The sequence below is a fragment of the Strigops habroptila genome, chromosome 10 (assembly GCF_004027225.2).
Source record: "Strigops habroptila isolate Jane chromosome 10, bStrHab1.2.pri, whole genome shotgun sequence".
Classification (NCBI taxonomy): Eukaryota; Metazoa; Chordata; class Aves; order Psittaciformes; family Psittacidae; genus Strigops; species Strigops habroptila.
In genome coordinates, this window is record NC_046359.1 from 25,876,958 (window position 1) to 25,901,317 (window position 24,360).

The 24,360-nt window shown below is 34.1% G+C and overlaps 1 protein-coding gene across 4 annotated transcripts in view; it reads right to left on the reverse strand.

Annotated features, from left to right (window-relative positions):
- The window catches only part of KIF6 (kinesin family member 6), a 148,972-nt gene that overhangs the window by 118,301 nt on the left and 6,311 nt on the right, over nt 1-24,360 (reverse strand). For all 4 annotated transcript variants that reach the window (XM_030500054.1, XM_030500053.1, XM_030500056.1 and 1 more), the window contains exons 4-6: nt 13,920-14,067; nt 10,603-10,712; nt 1,526-1,655 (exon numbers count right to left, since the gene is read on the reverse strand). In XM_030500054.1, the coding sequence (XP_030355914.1) occupies nt 1,526-1,655; nt 10,603-10,712; nt 13,920-14,067 (388 nt within the window). The remainder of the gene's footprint in view (nt 1-1,525; nt 1,656-10,602; nt 10,713-13,919; nt 14,068-24,360) is intronic.

Here is a 24,360-nt window from a genome sequence, read left to right on the forward strand (position 1 = left end):
CTTTTCTGAATATATTTGTTATTGGCCATTATTCAGAACAGGAAATTGGAGCAGACATGCCTTTGGTCTGCCCCATTAAGAATATTCTTTTAGTTTTATTGAACACTACTTCATCTTGACCTTTAATGACTTACCATCTTCATTAGTCCTGCTATTTGCTCATGACTTTCAGTGTTTGGGATATATTTTCTCTTTAGGCAACGTTTTCCAAGTATCTAACCTAATTGTCCTTTACAATTGCTGATTTATGACCCTGTCAGGCAGCAGCATACCATTCTTTAAACATTGTGTCTCATTTTCATACACAGCTCCTTTAAGCTGATCAGAGATTTCCTGAAGATTTTTCTTCATCCAATGAACTTTCTTTTTCCATCTCCAACTATCATGATAGGTATTCAGGCTTCTAAACTCACTGTCATGCTTTTGTCTCCACTGTTGCATGCTTTCCAGTTCCTCTTCTCAAAATTGTATCAAATTTTCAAATTCAATATCATCAAATGTTTCCTCGTCTCAATATTCATATTTACTAACAGCCCTTAAGTACAGCTCGATTATCTCTTGCCTTAACATCTTTCTGCCTCTCAAAATGTCACTGCTGAAATACTCTCCCTTCAGAAAGGGAGAACAAATCAGTTTTTTGCCTATCTACATTTTGTAATCAAACGTTTCTTCCCTGTGGCTAGGTATACATGGTCAGACAGGAGGAACACATAGTTACTTGACTATTTCATACATGTTAAATATCTTTCTTGTAATTGATTTATTATACATCTTTTTGGTCGGATAGAGGAAGAAAACCTACAATTTCTAAAATAGAATTAGCTGTGTTTAGTAAAGACACATTGACAGTGCTCACATTTTATAATATACTTTTAATATTTATATTCCATTTCCAAGTATGAAGATAAGAAAAAAACACCCAACCTAAAAACCCTACAGATTTTGGATATGAAAACACTTCATTTGAATTTTCCAGAATCAGCAAGAAAACTCATGTATTTGCATATTGTCAAGCATTTATGTTGAATGAGCTTCGCACTACCATTTGGGGTTTTTTTTACACATAACTCAACATGTTTATGCTATAAGAAGAAAAAAGAAAGGACAGCTAACTCTTGAATGAGATACTTCAAAGGCAATTTAGTACTTCTGTGGGAATATTTGACAATGCTTTGTAAAACCATGCTTTCTAATCTTTAAATGCATATGTATGTTGATATAAATCACTTTCAAAAGTCAGTCTATGGTTTATGAGCAATTTTTTTTCTTACTTATTTTAATTGCAGTAAGTAATGACATCAATAACCACCAATCAGATTCACTAAGGAAAAAGAGAAAGCTCTTTGCAAAGTGAAAGCTATCATCAGAGAAATGCTTATTTAATTTCCCTGTGGAAATACACTTAGAAAGAAGATACTTACTAATTTATCTCCACAGACTTCCAAACTAGACATCTCATGTGGAAAAGTTTATAACAATTTTAACTCTGGTGGTGTTAAGTAAGATTTACAGCAGCAATTCTCACCTCAGCAATCATCCTGTTGGTGTCTCCGAGAAAGAGTAGGTTTAAGGCTTCCTCTTCATTGGTTGCTTGCTGAAGAGACAAGTTTTTCAGATGAATGTTCTGATCAGGGTCTTCCATTATTGTCACTTTTCTACGTGGAGAAAAAAACGAAACCAAAATAAAAACTAGGATTGTTGTAAGGAAATCTTTGTTCCATACCACGACAAGACTTCATTTTGATTATGCCTAAAAGGTGACATCTTAAACCCCAAACCAATTATAATAGAAGTACTAAAAACATGAAGAGTAAACAATATGCGTTAAAGGAAGTGCTGACTTTTTTTCAGCTCTGTTACCTTCTTTTTATTCCTTTACTATAAAATTCCATATATATACATATATATACACCTATAACTATTAGAGAAATCTTTGGGATTTATTTCCTAATAAGAAGCAGTAAAATCTCAAGAACAAGAGGTTGGATTAATCATGACAAACAAATAATAAGTAGAGGCTTGTTTTCCATTACCACAGCTATTTAAACACAAATGATATATAAAGCATACCATAACTTTGATGAACAAATAGGTATGGAACATATTTCAGAATCAACACATCTGTAGCCAATATGTTTACAATAACTTTGCATTTGTCAAGATCATTTCTCTTTTCACTCTTCTCAAATGGTAATAACAACTGTGAATGATCCCTTTCATAAACTAAAAGCAAGCAAACAATTTTATTTATTGTCACTGAGGTTAGAAATGCTTTTAATTGTACTTTAAGCCTAAAAGGTCAGAAAAAGGAAGTTGGATGGAAGTATCGAGGATATGGCAAAGGCTCCAGAAAAGCTACTTAATATTACCAAAACTCCTTTTCTCTTATTTAAGTAACTCTTTTACACAAGATTCTTTTTTTTCTTTTTTCTTTTGATCAGGTTACTGAGAGTTAAACTTTATTGGCTTTAGTGAGTAGCCGTTAGGGTCTCCTCTGTTAGGACATTCTGGTATCTGACATGGAAGCCAAGTAGTTGCATCACTGGATTTGGAAAACTCCTCGAGTAAAAATTCTGTTAAAATTGAAGTACACCAATTTTGAAGATGAATGACACGTCCTTCAAGATGAATTACATGTTCTGGAGACAGTTTACAACAAGCAAATTACAACTTTTTAAAAAGTTAGAATTATTTTTTTTTAAACATTTTTTTCCTTTAAGTATAGATGATACTTTATATATATGTGTATGTACATATATGTATATATGTATGCACATATAAGTACACATGCTTGGGTTTTTTGTTTGGGTTTTTTTTTTTCCATAATCTTCAAGATTAACCACAAGAGGGAGTATGGGGCTTGAGTTGTTATCTCTAGATAGTACTTGCATGTTAATTACTCCAACCTGCTTCAAAATCGCACAGGTTGGGTTTTGTTCTGCTTTGCTTGTCTTTCTTTCCCCAAAACTGAGAGAATCAAATCGAACAGCTATGCAGCATTCCACAGTATTGATCTTCAGTATTAAGGAAACAGTTCGCGCTCAGATGGTCAGAACATTGGAATGAAGATACAGAAATAATTTAAACACATTGCAATACACTCCCTATTTGCAAGAAATATTCGCAAAAAATACATATAAAAGTACACATAATGCTTCTTTAGCAGTCGTAACAAGTGTGTTTCCAAGTATGACTGCTTCCCAACTAAGGCATTATTTTTGTGTGATAGGGTAAGAGCAGTAGTACGGTCATGAAAATCTACTTCCCCATTCAGAGTATAAACCCAAAAGCAAAATTTTGCTCTCACATAACAGTTTTAATAATGTCAAGTTATTTTCTGCCTGCAGTTTCATCAGTGCATGCATCACATGCTAAAGCCCAGAGTGGTTCCCATTACAGTATGATTCTTTGACTAATTTTCATATTTTGAAATTACATGGTGAGCATCATCTGCCTCTTTTTATAATTTAGGAAAACAATGTTGTTTTATTATGCACACTTGGCATAGTATTTAAACTTTTAAGGATCTTTTCAGACTACATTTGACCACTGTTATAAAGAATTTCCAGACAAGATATTAGTTTGGACAAAAAGCTCTGGAGGACTATTGTATCAGAAAGGAGACAGTGGAGACACCACAAAACAGTGACAGCCTCCTATACCATGGCCTTGCAGCTCCTAGGAGGGTTTCCAGATGGAAGCCTAAATTTGCACATCTTGAGACGCATCTGTCAAAACTTTCTCAGAAAGACATTCCAAAATGACAACAAAATTATTTATTTTATAGTGCTATAAAGTTGCTGTATAATATAATAGATTTCTATGGAACATTCTATTAGTGAAATCTTTAAATTTCATAGCCCTAACTTGGATCTTGGAGTGGAAAAGCTCTGTTAAGTTATCCACGATGACTGAAAGAAGGCAGATACAAGGTTTTGTATTCTTTGTAAGCAAAGAACCATTTCCCTTTGGTTTAACGGATGGAATTTGGGGCTGCCTGGGAAACCTGTAGGATGGGATCAGCCTTTCTTATGCTGTTGTTGTTGTTGCTTCAGCTGAGCTGCCATTAATGCAAGAGAGCCTTACATATTGAATTCTTTCATTTATAATATTCCTATTACTAGCAAAAAATCAAGTTAAAGCTTCATTTGATTAATTAATTTCACCTCATATATAATAATTAAAAAACTTCAAAGATTTTGGAAAAGAAATAATAATTTAAAAATTCAAATTTTCTATCATTATATCTGCCTCTGGGATTTAAAATTGAAGAAATCTAAAATAATCTCAAAAACTTTGTAAGCATTTCAAAATAACGATGTAAACAAATATTATATGATGATACATATTTTCTGTGACAATACATTATCAGAATATAGTGATACTACTTCAGCATGAGGAGAAGCCTATACAGCCAATGATAAAGTTAGGAAAAAGATAAAAGAGAAAAGCAGCAAGCATGCAGCTTGGAGTCTGTCCAGAAGAACAGAAGAAACTAATCGATAACTATAGTTAATCTTTGTGTAAAGTTGCAAGGAGCTTTAGGTTTTAAGAAAGAATGACCAAGATCATCATTTTATATATAATAAAAAAAAAAAAAAAAAAATCCTTCAGAAGTATAGCCTCCTAAATACCACATCAGAGGACAAAGTCAACACTGATTCAAGAGGCAAGATTACAAAGTTATTCAGCTATTCAGCACAGCTTTTGATAGCCCAGAGATTTGATCTCCCATTTGAGTACAGATCTAGAGCATAATTGCCTTAGCTTGTGAGACACAACAGAACTATGAGATGAGTAAGTGCAGTCTGTTCTTCTGACACATCATATTACAATAGGAAATCCTTCCCACAGCCTCCAACAAATTCTACACGCGAGACAAGAAAAACACAGTGTGCTTGTTCTAGCTTGTGTACTGATTCTGAGTGACAGAATGTTGCACATTCAGGAGTTAGCGATCCACCTAACAGTTAGCCTGAGCAGGCACAGCCTGTGCTGTGCAGCACGCACAGTGTGGCATTCAGGCCTGTGTCCTGCTGCACAGACCCCTCAGCTGCAGGATAAATTCAGCAAGGCCACTAAGACTTGCAGGCAGCTCCCATCTAGTCATCACACCCCCTGTGTGGCCTTGCCTTTATCAAAAAAGGCCACAAGAAGTTCTCATGAGAACATCTTTTAGAAATGGAGCTGTTTCCCTGTAAGGAATTATATCATAGCTTGAACGGAGGGATCCTGCCTCTCCCAGAACAGGCTCTGCACAGTGCACCATGGGGAAATCCATCCAGGCTCCACTCAATGCTGCACGAACACAGAGGGGTGTGGGGGCAGCATCTTATGGGAAGGAAGGTTTACTTGCCATCTGTACTCCTCTTCTTATTCTGTCTTACTAAAGGAGTTACCTTGTAAAGCCACCTGTTGTCAGGCCTTTCTTACTGAGATATGAAAAAAGCCCTGCACTGTTTCTCTCTGCCCCCTCATCCTACCCTGTAGAACAAGGAGTCAGAACTGAAACAATTAAATTGGTGGGTCATGGACAAACAAAACATATAAGATCTGTTAGAATTGGCAGGCAAGTGTAATGTCACTCACAAAAAGTGTTTGCTAAAAAATACTTGGATATTCAAAAGTAGCCTTGAACAGCACAGTAATGATATAACCTGAATCAATTTACTCATCCAATGCCTTTAGAAAAAGTGACCTTACAGGAGTTTCGTTCACTTCTTCCTACTGTTTTTCAGGGAACGAATCAACATAAAGTCTGGATAGGAATAACTTCAGCATACATTATATATTGTTTATTTTACACATCTCTTTGAAATGTAATGAACAAAAGAATCTTTGAAAAATTATTTTAACAGTTTTCAGCTGTCTTTTCATTAACAAACAGAAAACCTTATATTTGTAAACCTTTGTATTCTCTTAATCTTACTATTTAGTAATAACACATTGAGCACTCTTCATTTTGCAGAATCTATTTAATATGAAAAAAGTGAGCTAATATTATTATTAGCCTTAGAAATTTTAACCCCCTGGTAATTCTCAGAACACTGAAAATACAGTTTTTGAAGATCTATGGCTGGTGGCCAGTTTTCTAGATTACATAAGTGGTACAGCCACTGCAAAGGGTAAGGGCTGACATTAACAGTGTTGAGCCTGGAGATAGGCGATAGGTTTATTTGCAACAAAAAAAATCAGACCAAATAAAATATATAAAATATATTTTCTCTAAGTTGAAAATTATTCCTTTAGCTACATTTTTGTTCGGTTGGTTGGTTTTGTTTGTTTTTTTTCTTATTTGAGGTAGTTAACCAATATTTAGTTACAGGGGGGGTTTTAAGTGAAAATATTTTATGTTCTCTGAAGTCAGCCTGATCCTAATAGGTACTGATATAGTTATCACTGTTGATGTTTGAAGTTAATTGGCTTTTAAAATGTCTTCCTTTTCATGGAATTGAGTTCACTTAAACTATAGTTCAGTTAGACTTCATCTTTCTGGAGCATAAACTGGGAATGAATTTTCAGATGATTCAATACAAATTAACTGGGTTTTTTGGTTTATTTTTTTTAAAGTCATCATAATAAATCTTATGTATTTCCCCATTAAAGGGGGATCACACTGACTGAAAGTTTAGATTACATTTTCCCCATGCCACATCACTCCTGATGAATGGTTATCTGAGCTCCCTATGAAGTAGCTCCTCAACCACTGCAGTTTTAAAGACTGAAGTTTTAAGGTAAAAGAGCATTAATTTTAATTTGTCTTCACATGCCATAGTTTGGACAGGTAAAGTGGTAATTTATTGCTTGTCCTGACTTAATCTATGACTAATGGTCCTACAATCTTAGTCTTTATTTTTGTTTTATTGTTCACTCCAAGGAAATTCTTACTTCTTAATAAATAATACAAACTAGTTAAAAAGAGTTTGTACTGGTAGGTTATAACTAAAGTGAAAATGGTATGATTCAGTATCATGGAGTTATATAAATTACAAATACATTGTACACAAAAAATCTGTTAGAGAAAGCCTCTTGCACAACTGCAGAGCAAATGAAGAGCTTCAAAAAATTTTCCTAATTTGAGGAGTCCTGTAAATCTTTTATGAAAAGATTTCATAAAAGATTTATGAAAACAAGAGATGGCAGTAAGAATTCAAATAGTCTTCTACCAGCTATATTTCATAGCAATAGTTTTATACTTCTTACATGTTTGAAAACAATCATAATTTCCTTGTATAAACACGGAACTCTCTGCAGTTCCAAAACTGCACCAAAACTAGATTATCAATATTAAATTCAATTTTTGCATTCCAACAAGTAAGATTCTTCAAATGTAATTGCATCTGCATATGTTGTGTTTCAGCTACAATGGCACAAAATTAAAACACAGTCAGCTTTGCATAACAAAACAACTTACAGTTGTAAACTAAGGCATATTGTATTATGAAAAAATAAGGTATATCAAATGATATCTTCTATGGGCTACATCTAATACTGTCGAAACTAAACATCACGAAAACCGTTGGGTTTTTTTCCTGTGAAAATAACAGTTCAATGGGAATTCAAAACCAAACTTACTTGATGTATCAGTATCTGTACCTATTAGAAACATAATACATACTTATGTATGCATAAATCCATCTGTATGCACAAATAATTACGTAATTCTTTATTTGAATTACCTATACCTATATATACATATAGACATAGATATATGAATTACATTCACACATTTGTCAGGAATTTCTTTCTAGAAAAGTAGTCATTTTTTTGTGAGACTCTCTTCCCCTCTCATCTGTCAGACTCTAGTGAAATGGCTAAGCAGTATTAAGATGAAAATTTAATAGTCTACAGAATATACAAGGGATGGCTACACAGAAAACCTTGACTTCAGGAGCTGAGATACCAAATCTAATCACACCATGATTATACAACGGGCAATTTAAAAAATTTTTATTATTCACTCTGTCTTGAACATCAATTACAATTTTAATATCTTGTTTTCAAATACTATCAACAAGTCTGTTGTGCACTTTTCCTAACTTCTATTACCTGAATGCCAGCACTTTGTGTTTACTCCTTCCACTGAACTGATAACGGAAAGTCTTTAACATAGAGTTTGCTAGGCAGAAGTACGTATCTTTGATTCAAATTGCATCCCTTTCTTCTGCAGGAATATGGATAACAATACTCTTCCAACCAACCTGGATACTTCAAGAGACTAGCTAATCTTTTGCTTACTCTTCTAAAATGACACATTCCTTCAATACTGTTCTTGTCCATCTTACATACTTGGAAGAATATCAGCACAAGACTGCTAACAGTTACCTAAGCATAGAAAACCTGCATTTGGCTTTGTATGGTGCTTAAAACATTGATGATCCACTGCGGATCATCAACAGGAAATTATGCATAATATGATGCTTCCAAAGTACAAAAACCATAAGTTATTTTTAATATTCTCATTAAATACACACTTTCAAACAAACTTGGGAAAGTTAGATTATTCTGTATTTTGCTTACTACCACTAAAGTCTTAAGAAGTCTTCAGCAGATAAAATTCTCAGAAGAATGAAATATATATAAGGTAATAAACACCTGATATATTTTAAAATATGTGATTACTATTTAATTACATGAACCAAGCAACTAAAATATAGTCATGCAACTACCCTTTCCTGCAATTTGCACTCCCATTCTAGCTCAGAATGACACTACATAGTTTTTCAAAGCCCTAAATTATTATCTTAAAAAACAAACAAAAAATATTTTCATAAATTAAATACTTTTATACAATGCTAAATATGAGTGGTGAATGTAAAGTTTTAGCATACAGGACCTATTTTTTTGTCATATTATGCACTGGAAATAATAATGACCATGTACAGTAAAACCATTAAGCACTTATTAAGATTAGTTACTCTCCAGAGAATTTATCATCTCACTAAATCCCTTCCTGCAATAGCATATACTACATAAGTTTACCGGTAATTATGATTATCCCAGTGTCTTTATCCCTAATTCACAACCAAATTAACTGTCAATCTTTACTTTTTAAAATTGATTAATACATAAAAAGTAGTCATTCTTTGACTTAAATGAATCACAATACATAAATCAATTTTGAGATTCTAAAATTCATGATTATTAATAAACATTGAGAACCTAGTTTAAAAAAGTTACTATTTTCCAGGGCACAAGACTCCCAAACAACTGTTTTAAACTTGCAATTAAATTAAGCAAATTCAACTTAGTTCCATTAAATAAATTATTTTAAATAAAATAGAATGAGTTCAAATAAAATATTGCAAATAACATAAATGAAATTAATAATTTACTAAACTTGAATAACTTAATAGCATTAACTTTAATAAGCTGAATAAAAGTGAAACATTATTTTTATACAAAACTGCAAAATAAATCTGCACCTGTAAAAATGGGCACAACAAATTATTATCCAAATTAGTCTGATTTTAAAATTTTTCTCTGCATAGCACAGGAAGGAGATAATAAATCAAATTAAATTATTAAATTTTACCATGAAAGACATCAGTAAATAGATGCAGACCTTATAGCAGCAATATGTCATTATGGGATAAAATATAGTTCCATTTTACACACAAAGAAAGCAAAGAAATACTAATATGTTAATAACATAATTAGCTAGTTTGATATAAAATTCTATAGATTTTCTGTTATTGCTCCATTGACTGTTTTCAGTATGTTTCCTGTTCTTGTATCAGCAGTGATTTAATTGCTATTTATATACTTCAGTCATCATCATGTTGAGAAAAAGTTTATTGTTCCCAGCATTATATCAGGGCAATTGCAAATCCAGCCAACAACTCATTTATACATATTTACTGTCTGCTGAGTTATTTTAAGAATAACACTATAAACTATTTTTTTCGGAAGAAACTTAGAAACTAGGATTTGCATTTCCTATAAATTATAAGATGTTTAATTTCACCAGGCTTATGTGTTCATGACCTACAAACCTTTACTTACTACCCTTCTCCAATTATTAGTAGGTCTTATTTTATCAATGAAAACCATTATAACTATCATCCATTCTGAAGTAAACATATTGTTCTTTGGAGTTCCCTGTGGCCTTTTCTATCTGTTACTAACATTATTTCATAATCACTTACTCTAGAAAAATAATTATCCCTAAAGGAAAAGGTCCAAGTAGAAGCAGGGAAGTTTTCTCCCTACTGTTGCAAGGAAATGCTGCCTGTTACATATGTCTCTGCCATACACACAAATGTGCATACCAGAAAGAGAAACAGCCTGTCAGGATCAAAACAAGTATACATTCTCTTTTGTTTTGAGTGGCTGCAATAGATCTTGTCTGCATAGTATCAAAACATGTTTTTAATGCTTTCACCTTCAGTTACTCCCATCTAGTTTCCCTATGCCCTATATGTACAAAAATAAGAGAAAATGTAGACAGTGTTGATAAAATTGAGAAAACAAAGTATTTTGAGTTAATTAAGACTGCTATCAGTAGCACAATTTCAAAAAAGTCCCCAAACAATGCAACAGAGCATATGAAAATGATTTCTGTTGTTGTTTTTGATGATTCTCTGCAGTTTTATTACTTACGGCAAATCTTCCAGTCTGGAGGCCTCGTGTCTTGGGTCTAACAGATCATAACCACATTCATTGTAGATCTCTAAGTAGGAAACATGAGTTGTATACACTTTACTGCTATCCTGGGGGGGGGGCGGGAATAAAAGAAGAAAAAGAGCTATCAAGAGAAGTCAGAGCTAGATCAGCAGACAAATTATCACTACAGCTTTTATGGTGCTTCCTCATTCTCTTTTTCTTTTCCTGAGTATGGTTTACATCTTCAATTCATGATACTTTTATGTTTTCTGTCACTGTATGTATAAAGGCTCAAGAAGAAAAAGGAAAAATTAACAAAAAACCCCTAATCAAAACTAACCCTCAAAACAAAAGTCCTCCCGAAATCCCCCCATGAGTTTAGTCTGGGGTTTTTTTTGTTGGTTTCTAATATACAGAAAAGTCTGTATACACTTACAACATGGCAGCCTGCTTACGGAACCATATAACATGCCATTCTTCACTTCAACAAAAGAAGAATGTTATTATAAAGAGGTAAACCCTCATATTATGGATAGAAAGAAATAGGCTTGAAAAAAGGAAAACAAAACCAAAACAAAACAAAGAACAACAACAAAAATAAACCAAAGATTTACTTTATTTAGAAACATCAGGCACTTACTGCTTTCCACTCTATCATAACATTTAAGCACTGTATATGATGTCGTCTGTTTTCTGTAATCCTCTTTTTTTACATTGCCAAAATGTAACTTAACACAACTGGGTTTTGCAGAGAGAATTTTCTCCTGCCCCAAAGCCAAATCCAAACAACATAAACCACAAAATAATGGGCTATGATTTCCAAAGTAGAAGAAAATTAGTCACTTCTTTTCAGCAGATGAGGCCACTGTGAAAGCACTCATATCACACTTACAGTACCAGTTTAATAATCCAATCCACTACAGTTATTTTGCAAAATACTTTGAGATATGAACTTTAAATTTTCACTGAATAGTTATTTCCCCCAGGTTTTTTTATTGATAATGACAGTTCTCTATTTCAAGGGACCCCATTAAAAAAGATACACTACAGATGGATGGAAAAAGTGTAGTAAGGAAGTACAGGAAGTTCTGGAATTTCCAACCAATAAATTAAAAAGAGATATTATTAAAAACAAAAGGCTTGATTTGCTTCTCATTTGGGGTAAAAAGTTTTGTTTCTTTGATTTTAAATTGCACTCTCAGTGCAAGTAAGAGCTTCAGAAGTCTTATATTTTGTGTCCCTGAATTCACTTTCTTCTGTTTCATCCTACTTAAACTTAGGAGGCAGATGACTTCCTCACTATGTCAGCACTTTTCAAAGCACATTCATTAAACAAAAGAAATGAAACAAGGGAAAGGTATGAAAAGAAAGGCAGGTGGAAAGATAAAACACCAAGAAGAGATGTTTTAAGATGCACCAAGAAAGAAAATGTACAAAACAAGCACAAAGATTTGGAAACAAGCAGACAGAAATATCCCTATAAGCACAACTAAGTAGAGCTTTCACCCAAAACCCAGGCTGAAAATGGAAACTCAAACATTTTTATTTTTGTAGAAACTATGTGCTGAGAAGGCAGCAAATAAACAACTTATTTTTCATCCTATTTTGTTTTTATTACATAGTTAGCACTAGGAAAGAATGTTGGTGTTGACGCTGTATGTTGTGGGCAATTGCACAATCAACCTGTGCACTTCCCATGACAAAAGTCCTCCCTGGGGTCATGTGAGTTCAGCAGCAGAAGGTCTAAGGCAACATGATCAACGGTTTCCTTTTTTTTCATTCCCATTCCCACTAGAGCAAGCTTTTGTGCACCTGCAACATGCTATGTACATTTACCTGCCAAAGCCACACTTTGAAAGAGCCAAGGTAATTACTTAATATTGTTAACCCTTACTCAGACAGGGTATGTTAATGTGATTGAGACATATACCCTTAATGAGTAAGAATTGGTATCCTCTATTAGATGAATGACAGAGGACAGAGTATAACACTACAAATGTAATGATTGATGTTAATGTCAAATAATACTTAAATTTGTTTAATTAAATAGCTTTGTTAAAATGGGAAGATTAATGAGTCATAGACCCGGTGGAGTAAATTGTCGTGGTTTGAGCCCAGCCGGTAACTCAGAACCACACAGCCGCTCGCTCACTCCCCCCTTTCCTCCCCCCGCTCCCGGAGGGATGGGAGGAGAATCGGAAGAATGTAACTCCCACGGGTTGAGATAAGAGCAGTCCCGCAACTAAGGTATAATACAAAACCACTACTGCTACCACCAAATAATGATTAGTGAAATAGCAAGGGGAGAGGATACAATTGCTCACCACCCGCCGACCGATACCCAGCCCGACCCGAGCAGTGGTCTGGGCCTTCCGGGTAACTCCCCCTGGTTTATATACTGGGCATGATGTGCCATGGTATGGAATACCCCTTTGGCTAGTTTGGGTCAGGTGTCCTGTCTCTGCTTCCTCCCGGCTTCCCCTCCTCCCTGGCAAAGCATGAGACTGAGAAAGTCCTTGGTTGGAATAAACATTACTTAGCAACAACTAAAAACATCGGTGTTATCAGCGTTGTTCCCAGGCTGAAAGTTAAAAAACACAGCACTGCACTAGCTACTAAGAAGGAGAAAAATGACTGCTATAGCTGAACCCAGGACATAAATGAAGAACTAAAACATATATTACACCAGACTCCTCTCTTTTTTCTTCCTTTTCGCCTCCTATAGTTGTGAAAGCCCCAAAATGATTGGCTGTGTTTACTCATATCAGTATTATATGCACTAAAAGAAGCTTCTTGTAAACATAATGAACAATCATCAGTGTGCTTACTCTGGTGCATCTTTTCACTTATTCACTCATTTCATTACGTACAACAATATTTTGGTTATAATCTGACACACACACACACACATCCTCCCACATTCTCCTTGAGAACGAAGTTCTAACACCGGGACTGCCAATCACTACATCATCAGCCAACTATTGCTGTTTCTCACAGTCCCCTTATATGGGGCAAAAAATAAGATACATTACTTAAGCTTTCTTTCCAACCTGTAGGCTGCAGATCAGTCAGAAGACTTTCTACTCAATAAGGAATTTTCTAATTTACTTATTAGAAAAATCAATGTAAGGAGATAATAAGCAATATTCAAGGTGTGGTAAGACTCTTGCATAAGGTGTCATTTCAACTTAGATATTTTCTTCAGCATTAATTTTAAGGCTTCCTCTAACATTATTATAAAAGCAGCCTTTTGCAATACAGTTTAGTATTTGTAAACCAGACATTAAAAATAAACAGAAAACAATGCCCCATACCTTCTGCAATTGATCAAAAATGTAAGATAGAGTCCTCGGAATGATGCCTCGATCACTGTAACGTTCTGCTCCTCCTGTGATGGTGAAAGTTTTGCCACTGCCTGTCTGACCATATGCAAAGATAGTACCATTATATCCTGACAAAACACTAGAGAATAAAAAAATGTGGAGATAATTAATATATAAGGCATAACATATTTTCCATTATCAACTTTGTATTGAACCAAAATATAATTACAGTAATTCTTAATTACATAGCAGCTGTCTTCAGTAATACAAGAATACACTTTAAGGTATGTATTCTAGATTCAATAGAATTAAACTATCTAGAACTGAAGGACTTTGCCTGGACTTACCCCATTAATCAATATTGTCATTAGCTAGTCATATTTATTACTATTTTCATTATATCATATACTGTGTTTACAATCACTGTAGGAAAAATCTTCAATTACCATGAAAACACATGAAAACACATAAAAACACACTGGTGAAAGAAACTTTTCTCTTGGAACTAGGTCTATACAAGAAGCTTCAGTAGAACAGCAATAGTAGCTGTATGCAATGGCTTAGCTTGAAATTACTTTCAGACTCAATTATCTTTTTTCACACCTAAGTGCTACTTGCAGAAGAGCCTAACAAAAATCTCGTTCAGATCTTTCTCTAATTGCCCATGCTCCCACCATTAACTTCCACCTGATTTCCACCAAACAGTAGATAAACTTAATGACAGTGGTTTAGCTGCACGCCACGGAGGAAAGGTGGGACATGGCTGTAGCTGATATACAGCTCAGAAGCAATGGCTGACTAAACAGAAGTCTGTCATGCATTTCCCTTGTACAGCTCTGTCTCAAAAGACAAAAATACTAACAATCTATTTCCACATTTCTAATTCCATTTCTTCTTAATTACTGAGAACTGTCCTGAACTTGACAAATATTTTAAGTGCTGCAAGATTTTATGCTTCATGCTGACTAGAAACAATGAGGTAAAAATGATGGAGGACAAAATTATTTTGAATTTTTCTTTGTCTGTAAAAGCAAATGAAAACTGAATAAAATTACCAAAAAATATTAGAATCATAAACTAAATAGTGATGAAATCAGTTTTTGACTGTAATATTAAGATGGAAAATCAAACCAGAACTCATGAGACTCTATAGTTGACAGAACGTATGATAAAGAAATCAGATTAGACTGTCAAGCTTTTTTATTTCCTCTCAGCAGCTGTGAATTACAAATTGTTTCCTGGATTCAGCCATCTCAAAATTGTTCTACCATAATTCCAAAAAACATCTCCTGACAAAAAATATGAAGGGAGTATTTGAAAGAATAGTAGAGTTAAGCAAGAAAGAATAATTTTCTTAAGTTTTATAACTTAACAGAAGCAAAATGTACTTTGGATTTGATTTACTGTAGTTTAATACCTACTAATTTCGCTAAATATTTAATTAAAACTTTTCTTGTGCATTGTTTATTGAAAAAATTATAAATAATAAGTAAGATTTTAAAAAATAATACCCTTGCGTAAGAGGAAAGGAATCACGTATAGATAGCTGCTGCTCTGGCGCCACAAGAGATGCAATAATTCACCAACTTATTAAAGTTTATTTAAAGGCCTGAGTAGTTGCCAAATTGCTTATTTTAATACATTACAGTAGGATGTCAGAGACAAAACCAGAAACATGCTGAAAGGAACTACAATGAACATCTGCTCCCAAAGACCAAATCACCCAAAGACACAGTATGTATAGATTTTAGATTCCAGATGTTAAAAATCAAAACAATTACTACTATCAAACACCTCATTCATCTATCTTAGGAATTTCTAGTGCCCACTGTCAAAGTATCTGAATGCTGAAGACAGTAATGAGTTGTCACAAAGTAGGGGGTATCAAAAGAAGCTCAGAGATGGCAGATTCAAAACAAGCAAGGGAAAATGATTCTTCATGCAAAATCTAGTTAAGCTGTGAAACTCCTTGCAGTAGGAGGTTTTACATGCTAAAAATTCACACAAGCTTCAGTAGAGACTGGACTAATTCATGCCAAAAAAAAAAAAAAAATATCTCGGCTACTAAACACAGAGAAATCAGAAAATTCCTAAACTACAAATGACTAAGGGCTATCAGAATACTTGGAGAGGTAGCTCTACATGCTTTCATTGTTTTTTGTTTTGTTTTAGTTTTTCCCTGAGCACTGATTGTTAGTCCCTGTGAGAGATAACATACTGGGTTCGATGGAACTTAAGTCTGACCCAGTACAGATTCTTTTCTATTTTTACATCTCTGGTCTTTGGCTCTTCCAGATCTAGCATTTTGGGTTGTTAAGTTTTCTTCTCCCCTAATTCTTTAAAGTTGTTAAAGATATATATTTTCAATTACTGTGACATGGCTTCTGCAGAAAGGTGTGTTTTGCAATGTGTCTAAAAAAGTGGTAAAGGGGTGGATGCAAATTATTAACTTAAGGTCCCTGCACTTCACAAAAGGCTGTCGGTTAGGATCACTACATATGTAAACATAGGATAAAATATTTTACAAGGGCATGTAGTTATAGGACAAGGGGTAATGGCTTTAAACTGAAAGAGAGTAGAATATTTAGATTAGCTCTTAGGAAGAAATCCTTTACTGTGAGAGTGGTGAGGCACTGGAACAGGCTGCCCAGAGAAATTGTGGATGCCCCATCCCTGGCAGTGTTCAAGGCCAGGTTCGATGGAGCTTTGAGCAACCTGGTCTACTGGAAATTGTTCCTGCCCATGGCAGAGGGCTTGGAACTGGATAATCATTAAGGTCCCTTCCAACCCAAACCATTCTATGATTCTGTCTGATACCATACAGTGTCAAAACAGCTACAATAGTCAGAGTTTTCTTTGTGTTATTTGGTTCATATATTTCTTATATTTATTGCAGTGCATTGGCACAGCTCTGAGCAGTTTCCCAGAAAACACTGAAAATTCAGAAAATATTAATATATCAATGTCAATAATGCATTCTCACAGTCCAGTGTAAGAGAGAACATTGTGTTGCACAGATGCACTATCAAAGTGCTGGTTATGATTCCACAGTTGAGTTCCACTTTAAAACCCAGGATCGAAGTCAATCTCTTTCTATATATGTGTGTATGTGTATATAGTTATACCTATAATTGCATTCTGTCCATATTTACAGCGCATATTTCTTCCATTCAGAAAGAAACAGATTTTGAGACAAGAGGAGAGTGTATTTTTTGAACAGCATCAACCAAAATGATCCCTGAAGATTCTCATCTGCAAATTAAAGCTGTCCCCAGTGGAACTGATTCCCTACTGGGTAAGGTGGTAGAGAATTAGCAACTCTTTCCTGCATATTCTGCAAAATGTACTTTGCAACATGGCAGTTCACCTAGGCAAGATCTGCAGCTTTGCTTTTCAGATTCTCTAAACAAAAATCCTAAACTTCTGTTAAACTTAGTATTTGAAAGTACACAAGTTGACACAGTTATAGATGGTAGTCTTGTGAAGACTTTAAAACATGCATACGTAAAAATCATACACTAAAAGGATATTTTCAGTCATGCCCCCTCAGTGTTAGAGTATCCAGAACTTTGCAAATTTTTTTTTTTTCCCCACCCTGGAAGCTGAGTTTTGACATGGTTAAGGATACACCTTATTGAATAAATTGTCTCTTTACTACTTCAGAAAAAACAAAACAAAACAAAGACACATAATCCAAGGAAAGTCTTTGCTGAAAAGATCTTTCATGAATTTATGCAATGTTGTATAGCTCCCTATTCAATTCATGGACTGCTTCCAGACAGATCAGCTAAAACGTTGCTGGAGAAATCTGTTTCTGTTATATTTTAGCAAATACTAGCAAATTTTAGCAAATATTCCTGTCACGATTGTCAGAGTTCCTGGAGGGCCTTCTTTTTTTTTTCAGATTATACCAAGCTCAGAAAAATAAAAAAAAAAAAGCTTACTAGAGAGGAGAATATGTAAAACACAGTGACTAAAACTTGTACAAATTTGTACATTTTTTTCCATGGTGTTAGGAAATTCGGGGATTTCTTTTTCCTTACACACTAAAACATGCAGGCATATATTTTTAACACTTTGTGATAGACTTAGCTTTTATGCAAAGACAAGAAAGTGCCATTCATCACAAGCCAAATAAAACAACCTTTACACAGTAAAATGGTATTAAATTTACCTACAAAAATATTTAGAGTTAGCTTTAAACCAAACAAATACAAAAAGAGAGATATAAAGAAGTCAATTTTTAACAAAGAACTGGTTGTTTCAGCTTTGCTTCTACTGCTTTACAACTACATATGCCATGTTGCAATCTGAAAATATGGACCAACTTAAATGTGTAAAGGAAAAACCTAAGTTGTCATGTGCACGAGCAATCACTCCAACATGCTGGCCTTCATACCTGTGGACAAGATCCACTGAATATGGACAAGTGTCATTGGCCTGAATTTCTGCATGTAAAGAAGTCTCAAAAAAATTGCCCAAGACCTCAAATTCTGTGAAGATAAGGTTTACAGAAAAAGATGACCTTTCTGGGAAAACAGACATATAGTAGTTCTGCAAACAATCATATTTCAATTCGAATTAATATACTGAGCTGTCTTCATATCTTATTATTAATGTGTAGGAGATGTCAGTTTCATGACTGCCAAGAGAGGCTCAAAAAGGTCAAACTCTGTAAATTCAAATGGATCAAAGAACTAAATAAACTGAATCTTAATATTTTAGATTTAACTCACAATGCCAGAGTATCAGGATTTCCCAGATTTTGTAACATAATTAATAATTGCATCAATACTTGGTGAACACACATTTTAAAGTTGTATATCTATTTTTGTGTTTCAGTGAAAATACATTTGGTCAAACCATATGAAGACTCACATATTACAAAGCTATATATAATGAAAAAATTGAAACGCATGCTGGATATATTAATTTGAAATGGAAACGTGACTATATTTACATATGTCTGTTGTACATAAAGGTGTGTTAAATGAAAAATTTTAGTCTTCTTGTTTTAATCACTTGAAAGTCAATTTAAAGAAAAATAGTGGTGAGCATACATACATCATGATTACCTGCTAAGTATTCCGAATTCATCAAGTATTTAAGTAACAACCAGGTCTGTTTCATAAAGTTGATATTATTAAAGAACCTAAAGTTATACAACATATTTTCCTTGGTAGAAATCAGGATAAGGCAGAAGGGGAATTAGGAAAAAAAAAAAAAAAAAAAAAAAAAAAAAAGGTATTCATAAACCAAGAGGAAAATGCTACCAACAGCTAATATCAATTTAGTATTGTTTTGTTACAGTCCTAAACCTTCTTTATCCTTTTTTTCTGCAGTATAATTTCTAATCTAATTATATGCCCACTTCAAGATGATTTTAACATAGGAAAAAGGTTAGACCTGTTCTTACATTTTACTCAAAGAACTGAATGCTTCTTCTCTGGTTAAGCACTGAAAAATTATTGCTGATTTTTAGAAATACAACAGCTTGTGCTTGACCTTACAAAGCTAATCAGCAACATTTTTAAACACAAAGAAAATATTCAATATGTCCTCTATATTGCACAGAATTGAAAGCATACCTTTTCCAAGCTAGAAGTAGTTTGTTCACACAACGGACTGAAGAGAGTAATCTGATCACATTGCTGTATAAACCTAACCATATATTATGACAGCAACATAATTTAAGCATGATGTGATGGGATAAAATATTTTAAGTTTTACTTCTAAGCTGTGACATAGACTACCAAAAAGTCTCCCACAATGACAATCTTTGAAACAGAAAGTGCAATATATTAAGTATTTTTCTAACCAGAATATTAAAATAACCAGAAGAAATATAGAAAGCACCAAGAAAGCATCAAGAAAGAGTTCTGCACTTTCAAAGTATCATTAAGACTATGATCCAAAGCTTATTCAAGCCAATGACTACCTTTCCAATAATCTCAGAGTTTTAGGTGGGATCCAAAGCATGGGACAATTTTATGCAGATTTTTTGGACTTCGAGAAACTGATTAAAAAAATAAAAATCAACCATTGTTTAAAATAGCAAGGGTTCAATATTTTAGGAGTTCCCTTATCAGTGGTTGTGGAAAAAAAAAAAAAAAGTCCTCAGAGTCCAGAGAAAAAGAATCGTTTATAAGAAATAGTCAATAAATGTAAGGACTGAAGACTGTAACACTGTAGGTGCAACTATGATGAGAGGTAGCATCTTTTATTAGACTCACTAATATTATTGGGGGAAAACATGACTAGTCTCAGGGCTTCAGTGGGTTACTGGTTCTTTGGTTACATTAGAAAGACCCTGCTTCTTCCCATATATCTTGCTAAGCAAAAGCTGTTAATACAACCTTGTATCAATTATCAGGCAAAGAACAATTTTTATGGACTCATAAATGAATTGTGATTAAAGGAGAGCAATGCCATGTGTTCTCTTCCTGTCAAATTTTCTCACTCAGTTATCAGTTAATTGACACTTTAACTTACTCATAATTAGTGGCAATTCAAAAACATGAACAGTGAGAAATTAACTTTTCATTTAAAAATTCATTTCATTTTAAACCTATTTAAATAAATGGATGTTAGAGTTATGTACTGGCATTTTCAGTCACTCAACTGACTTGCCTCATGCCTGAAAGATGTCTAATTCCTAAATATAGGGTGTGATACAGAAGTATAACTCATGCAAGCAATTCCATTTAAATTGATAAATATGTTATGTTCACAACTGCTTAACATTCTTCAAGTGAGAAATTCCTCAAATGAGAGCTAGACAATTTATGGGTAGTTACCACAGTTTAAAATATCATTCAGTACTTTGTCCTTGAATATCTGAGACAATATAAATAGTGGTATAAAGCCCAGTGACAGTAGACAGAGGTTGAAAGCAGACTGAGGTGGTTTTATTGTGGTTGGTTTTTCTGACTACATTTTGTTTTAATTTCCGGTGAAGATCATTTGTTCTATTTAAAGTTCATGGACACAGACCTTTTCATTTGTTTCTGTGCTCATTGTTAACGAGACTTCAGGGAGGCTTGTGCCTAAGTACAACAAAGAACTCTGCTTCCTTCGCTGCTACATCGGTTTTGCTGAATCAAACAGAACAATTTCAACAATTTCAACAATTTCAAACAAAGTTTGAAAAAAACCAACCAAACAAACAGAACAACCCACAAACAAACAAAAACCCACCAAACAAACCCAATTCACCAAAATCCCCCCCCCCCCCCCCCCCCCCCCCCCCGAGTTCTGTGTGAAGTTTTGCACTCCTCAGTGGAGGAAGGATCCTATAAGGAAACTGAAGTGAGCCTGACAGAACCAAGTTAGTTTGGGCTGAAGCACAGCACACACATGGGGAAGCCAAGGGAGCTGTTTTCTGTCAACCTGGAGAAGACAAAGCTATACATGCACCTAATTACCACCTTCTATTATACAATGGATCATTACAGAGATGGAGTCAAACTCTTTTCAGAGACTTACAGTGATAAGACAAGAGGCAGTGGTCACAAGTTGTGAGGGGAAACTACAAGTAGGTATAAGGAAAATGTTCTTCACATGAGGGTAGTTAAGCCCTTTAACAGGTGCCCAGATGAGTTGTGAGATCCCCATCTTTGGACGTTTTTAAAGCTCTACAGGACAAGGGCCTGAGCAACCTGATCTAACCTTGAAGCTAGACCTGCTTTGCTCAGGAGGTTGGACCAGATAACCTACAGAGATCCCTTCTGACTTAATTATGCTAAGTTGTTGGCAGTAGGCACAAATCACAGAGTCAGCAGCAGCAGAAAGGAAAAGTCAACAGTGCTTATCAGTCCCTGAAAACATGCTACAAACTCTGTGCTGCTTCAGACTAGTCTCAACGCATCAGTTTTTATAACAAAGCTTGAAGTAACAACCTTACTCTCAAGTTTTTGACATTAGCAGGTGTTATAACGTGGAAATCTTGTCTTAGCAATTGGTAAATGAAGTCTACCCTGAACACCAAAAGCCATCACAGCAAAATGAATATGACGTCTAAGAAAAAAATATTTGCTTGCTCTGACACTTAATTGCTATAAGCAAGACATACTTCTCCGTCTTCAAAATTATTAAAAAGATACATACATGTGTTTAAGCCAGCTGTAATTTTTTATTATTGTTTTGTTTTAAAATTAAAGAGTTCAAAGTGAAAGGTTTTCAGTAAGTTTATAATACGAATAAACAAAACATGTCTAAAAGTTTAAATGAAGGGGAAAAAAAAAGGCATTATTAAGTAAGGGCTAAATCTTGTGTTTATATGGAGGTAAGAGAAAATCCTGGGAACAAGATACAAATTTCAGCTTTAAAAATTAATTACTTTGATTTTGAGAGTTTATTTCAGCTTCACACTATTAACTCCAGTTCTGACATCTTCATTTTAAAGGACTGCTAATATAAGGACATGTGGTTGGAACAAATATTCAATAACTATTAAAATACTACACTATTGAAAAAAGCAGAAACCACCAGTATCTTTGATCTTGGAATACTGTCAGCCCACTCCTCATGTCAGTTCTTGCTGACCTGAAACACATTACCCATGTTCTTCACTTTCCTTCTTTCTGCTGCAGATAATCCACAGTTACTTTATTAGGAAAAAAGAATAAAAATTCAACACAGTTCTGATGCAACCAGCTCCCAGACACAGTATTTAAGATAAAAAGAACTTCATTTGCAGGATCTGGAAAACAAGTTTTCAGGGAGGATTTGTCTTTACAGAGACTCAGAAGTTAGGTATCTTCTATCACTTGGAGTTCAGATTAAATTTTATTTTAAGTAAAATGAACAAAGTATCTCAGTCTGACATTTTCTTTTTATGTCTTTGCCAGATTTATGGAACAAATCTAATTTGGTAATGCCTTATCTGTCAAAAACACCACCAATTTCCAAATGTGCATGTAAATGCGTTTTTGAGAGCTTAGTGCAACCAAGTTTCCTTAGAAATTTTAAAAGGGCTTTCTTATTAAAAAAAAAAAAAAAAAGGTGTAATATGATTTCTTATTTTAACTAAAAATCCCTAAATATATTTAGAATTCCACCATAAGCACTGCAGAAGGTGACACAAAGATACTCTGAATCAAAGGTATCAGACTGTAAGCTCTAATAAGCAGCCTCCTTGAACAATTCTAAACTATGCAATTTAAGTCAAAATAAACATGAGCAACTAACAGTTGTTTGAGATGAAACATTAATGAAGCTTCTCACTTTTTATTGTCTCATAACTGTACTCCAGGAAGAACTGATAGCATTACTGCTCCAATTTCTTAATTTAGTGGAAATTTTAAGCTGCATTCATGTCAAGCTTACACACACAGAAAAAAAAAAATTTTCCTTTACTATATATAGATTCTATAGGTCTCTTGCACCTAAATTATCCACATTAGCAATAACACAGCTGTGATGCAAGGTTGCCTGCATGTAAGCCAAGCCACTTCTTCCCACAGTGTGACAAATATGTAGGTCACAATGGATAATTGTTCATGCATATTTTGACTACATGTTCTGTAAGAATAACCAGCAGAAAAAAAACAAACCAAACCAACAATAAACTCAAACAAACAAACAGAAAAGAGTTAAGTGAAATAGTTTCTATATTACAGATGCTAATTCCTAGGATAAATATAGCATATGAGAAGAAACTAAAATCTCGGCAATGGGAGTGTTATCCTGGAGCCTATCAAATCTTCCAAAAAACCATAGGTGATTGCCATTTAGGTTTATGAGAAAATGAGCTGCTTCTTATTTGCATAATACACATGAAGAGAAAATATTTTCTATGTTATTCTTTAATAAATCAATACAAAACATCAGCCATATTACAACTGAAAACCAAACCTACTCCAAAGCACTGATTGTCTACTTAATTTCAAATTGCATTAATCATCATAACACTATTATTTGAAGCATTATAATTGTTAGACTAAAGCAGTGCTTAATCATTAGCAAACTGCAAAAGGATGTTCTTTCATTTTCTCTATTTTTGCTAGAGTAGTAGAGTTAGTGCTGCTTCTTAAAGATCAAGTTGGCTCTGCATCAAAAAAAATCAAGTAAATATTTAAAATTAAAAGGAAAAGAGGAAAGCACAAACAAATGATAAAAAGAAACCATGTAAGAGATGACTTAAGCATTAACAAAATGTAATAAAAAAATTCAGACAAGTCACATGCATACAATAGTTTGCAGAGGTTGGTACTTTTGACTGAAGCAGCAAATTAAACTAATGTCTGGTCCCTCTGAAACCACAGGCTAGATAACAATGTAATTGGACTTCAAGAGAGAAAAGTAGTGGCTCAACATCAAAGAAAAGCACACACACACAAAATAAAAACAACCCCAAAATAAAATATAAAAATATAAAAATTAAATATAAAAATAAAGTTGCATCCAATTCCCAACCATCCAAGAACAAACT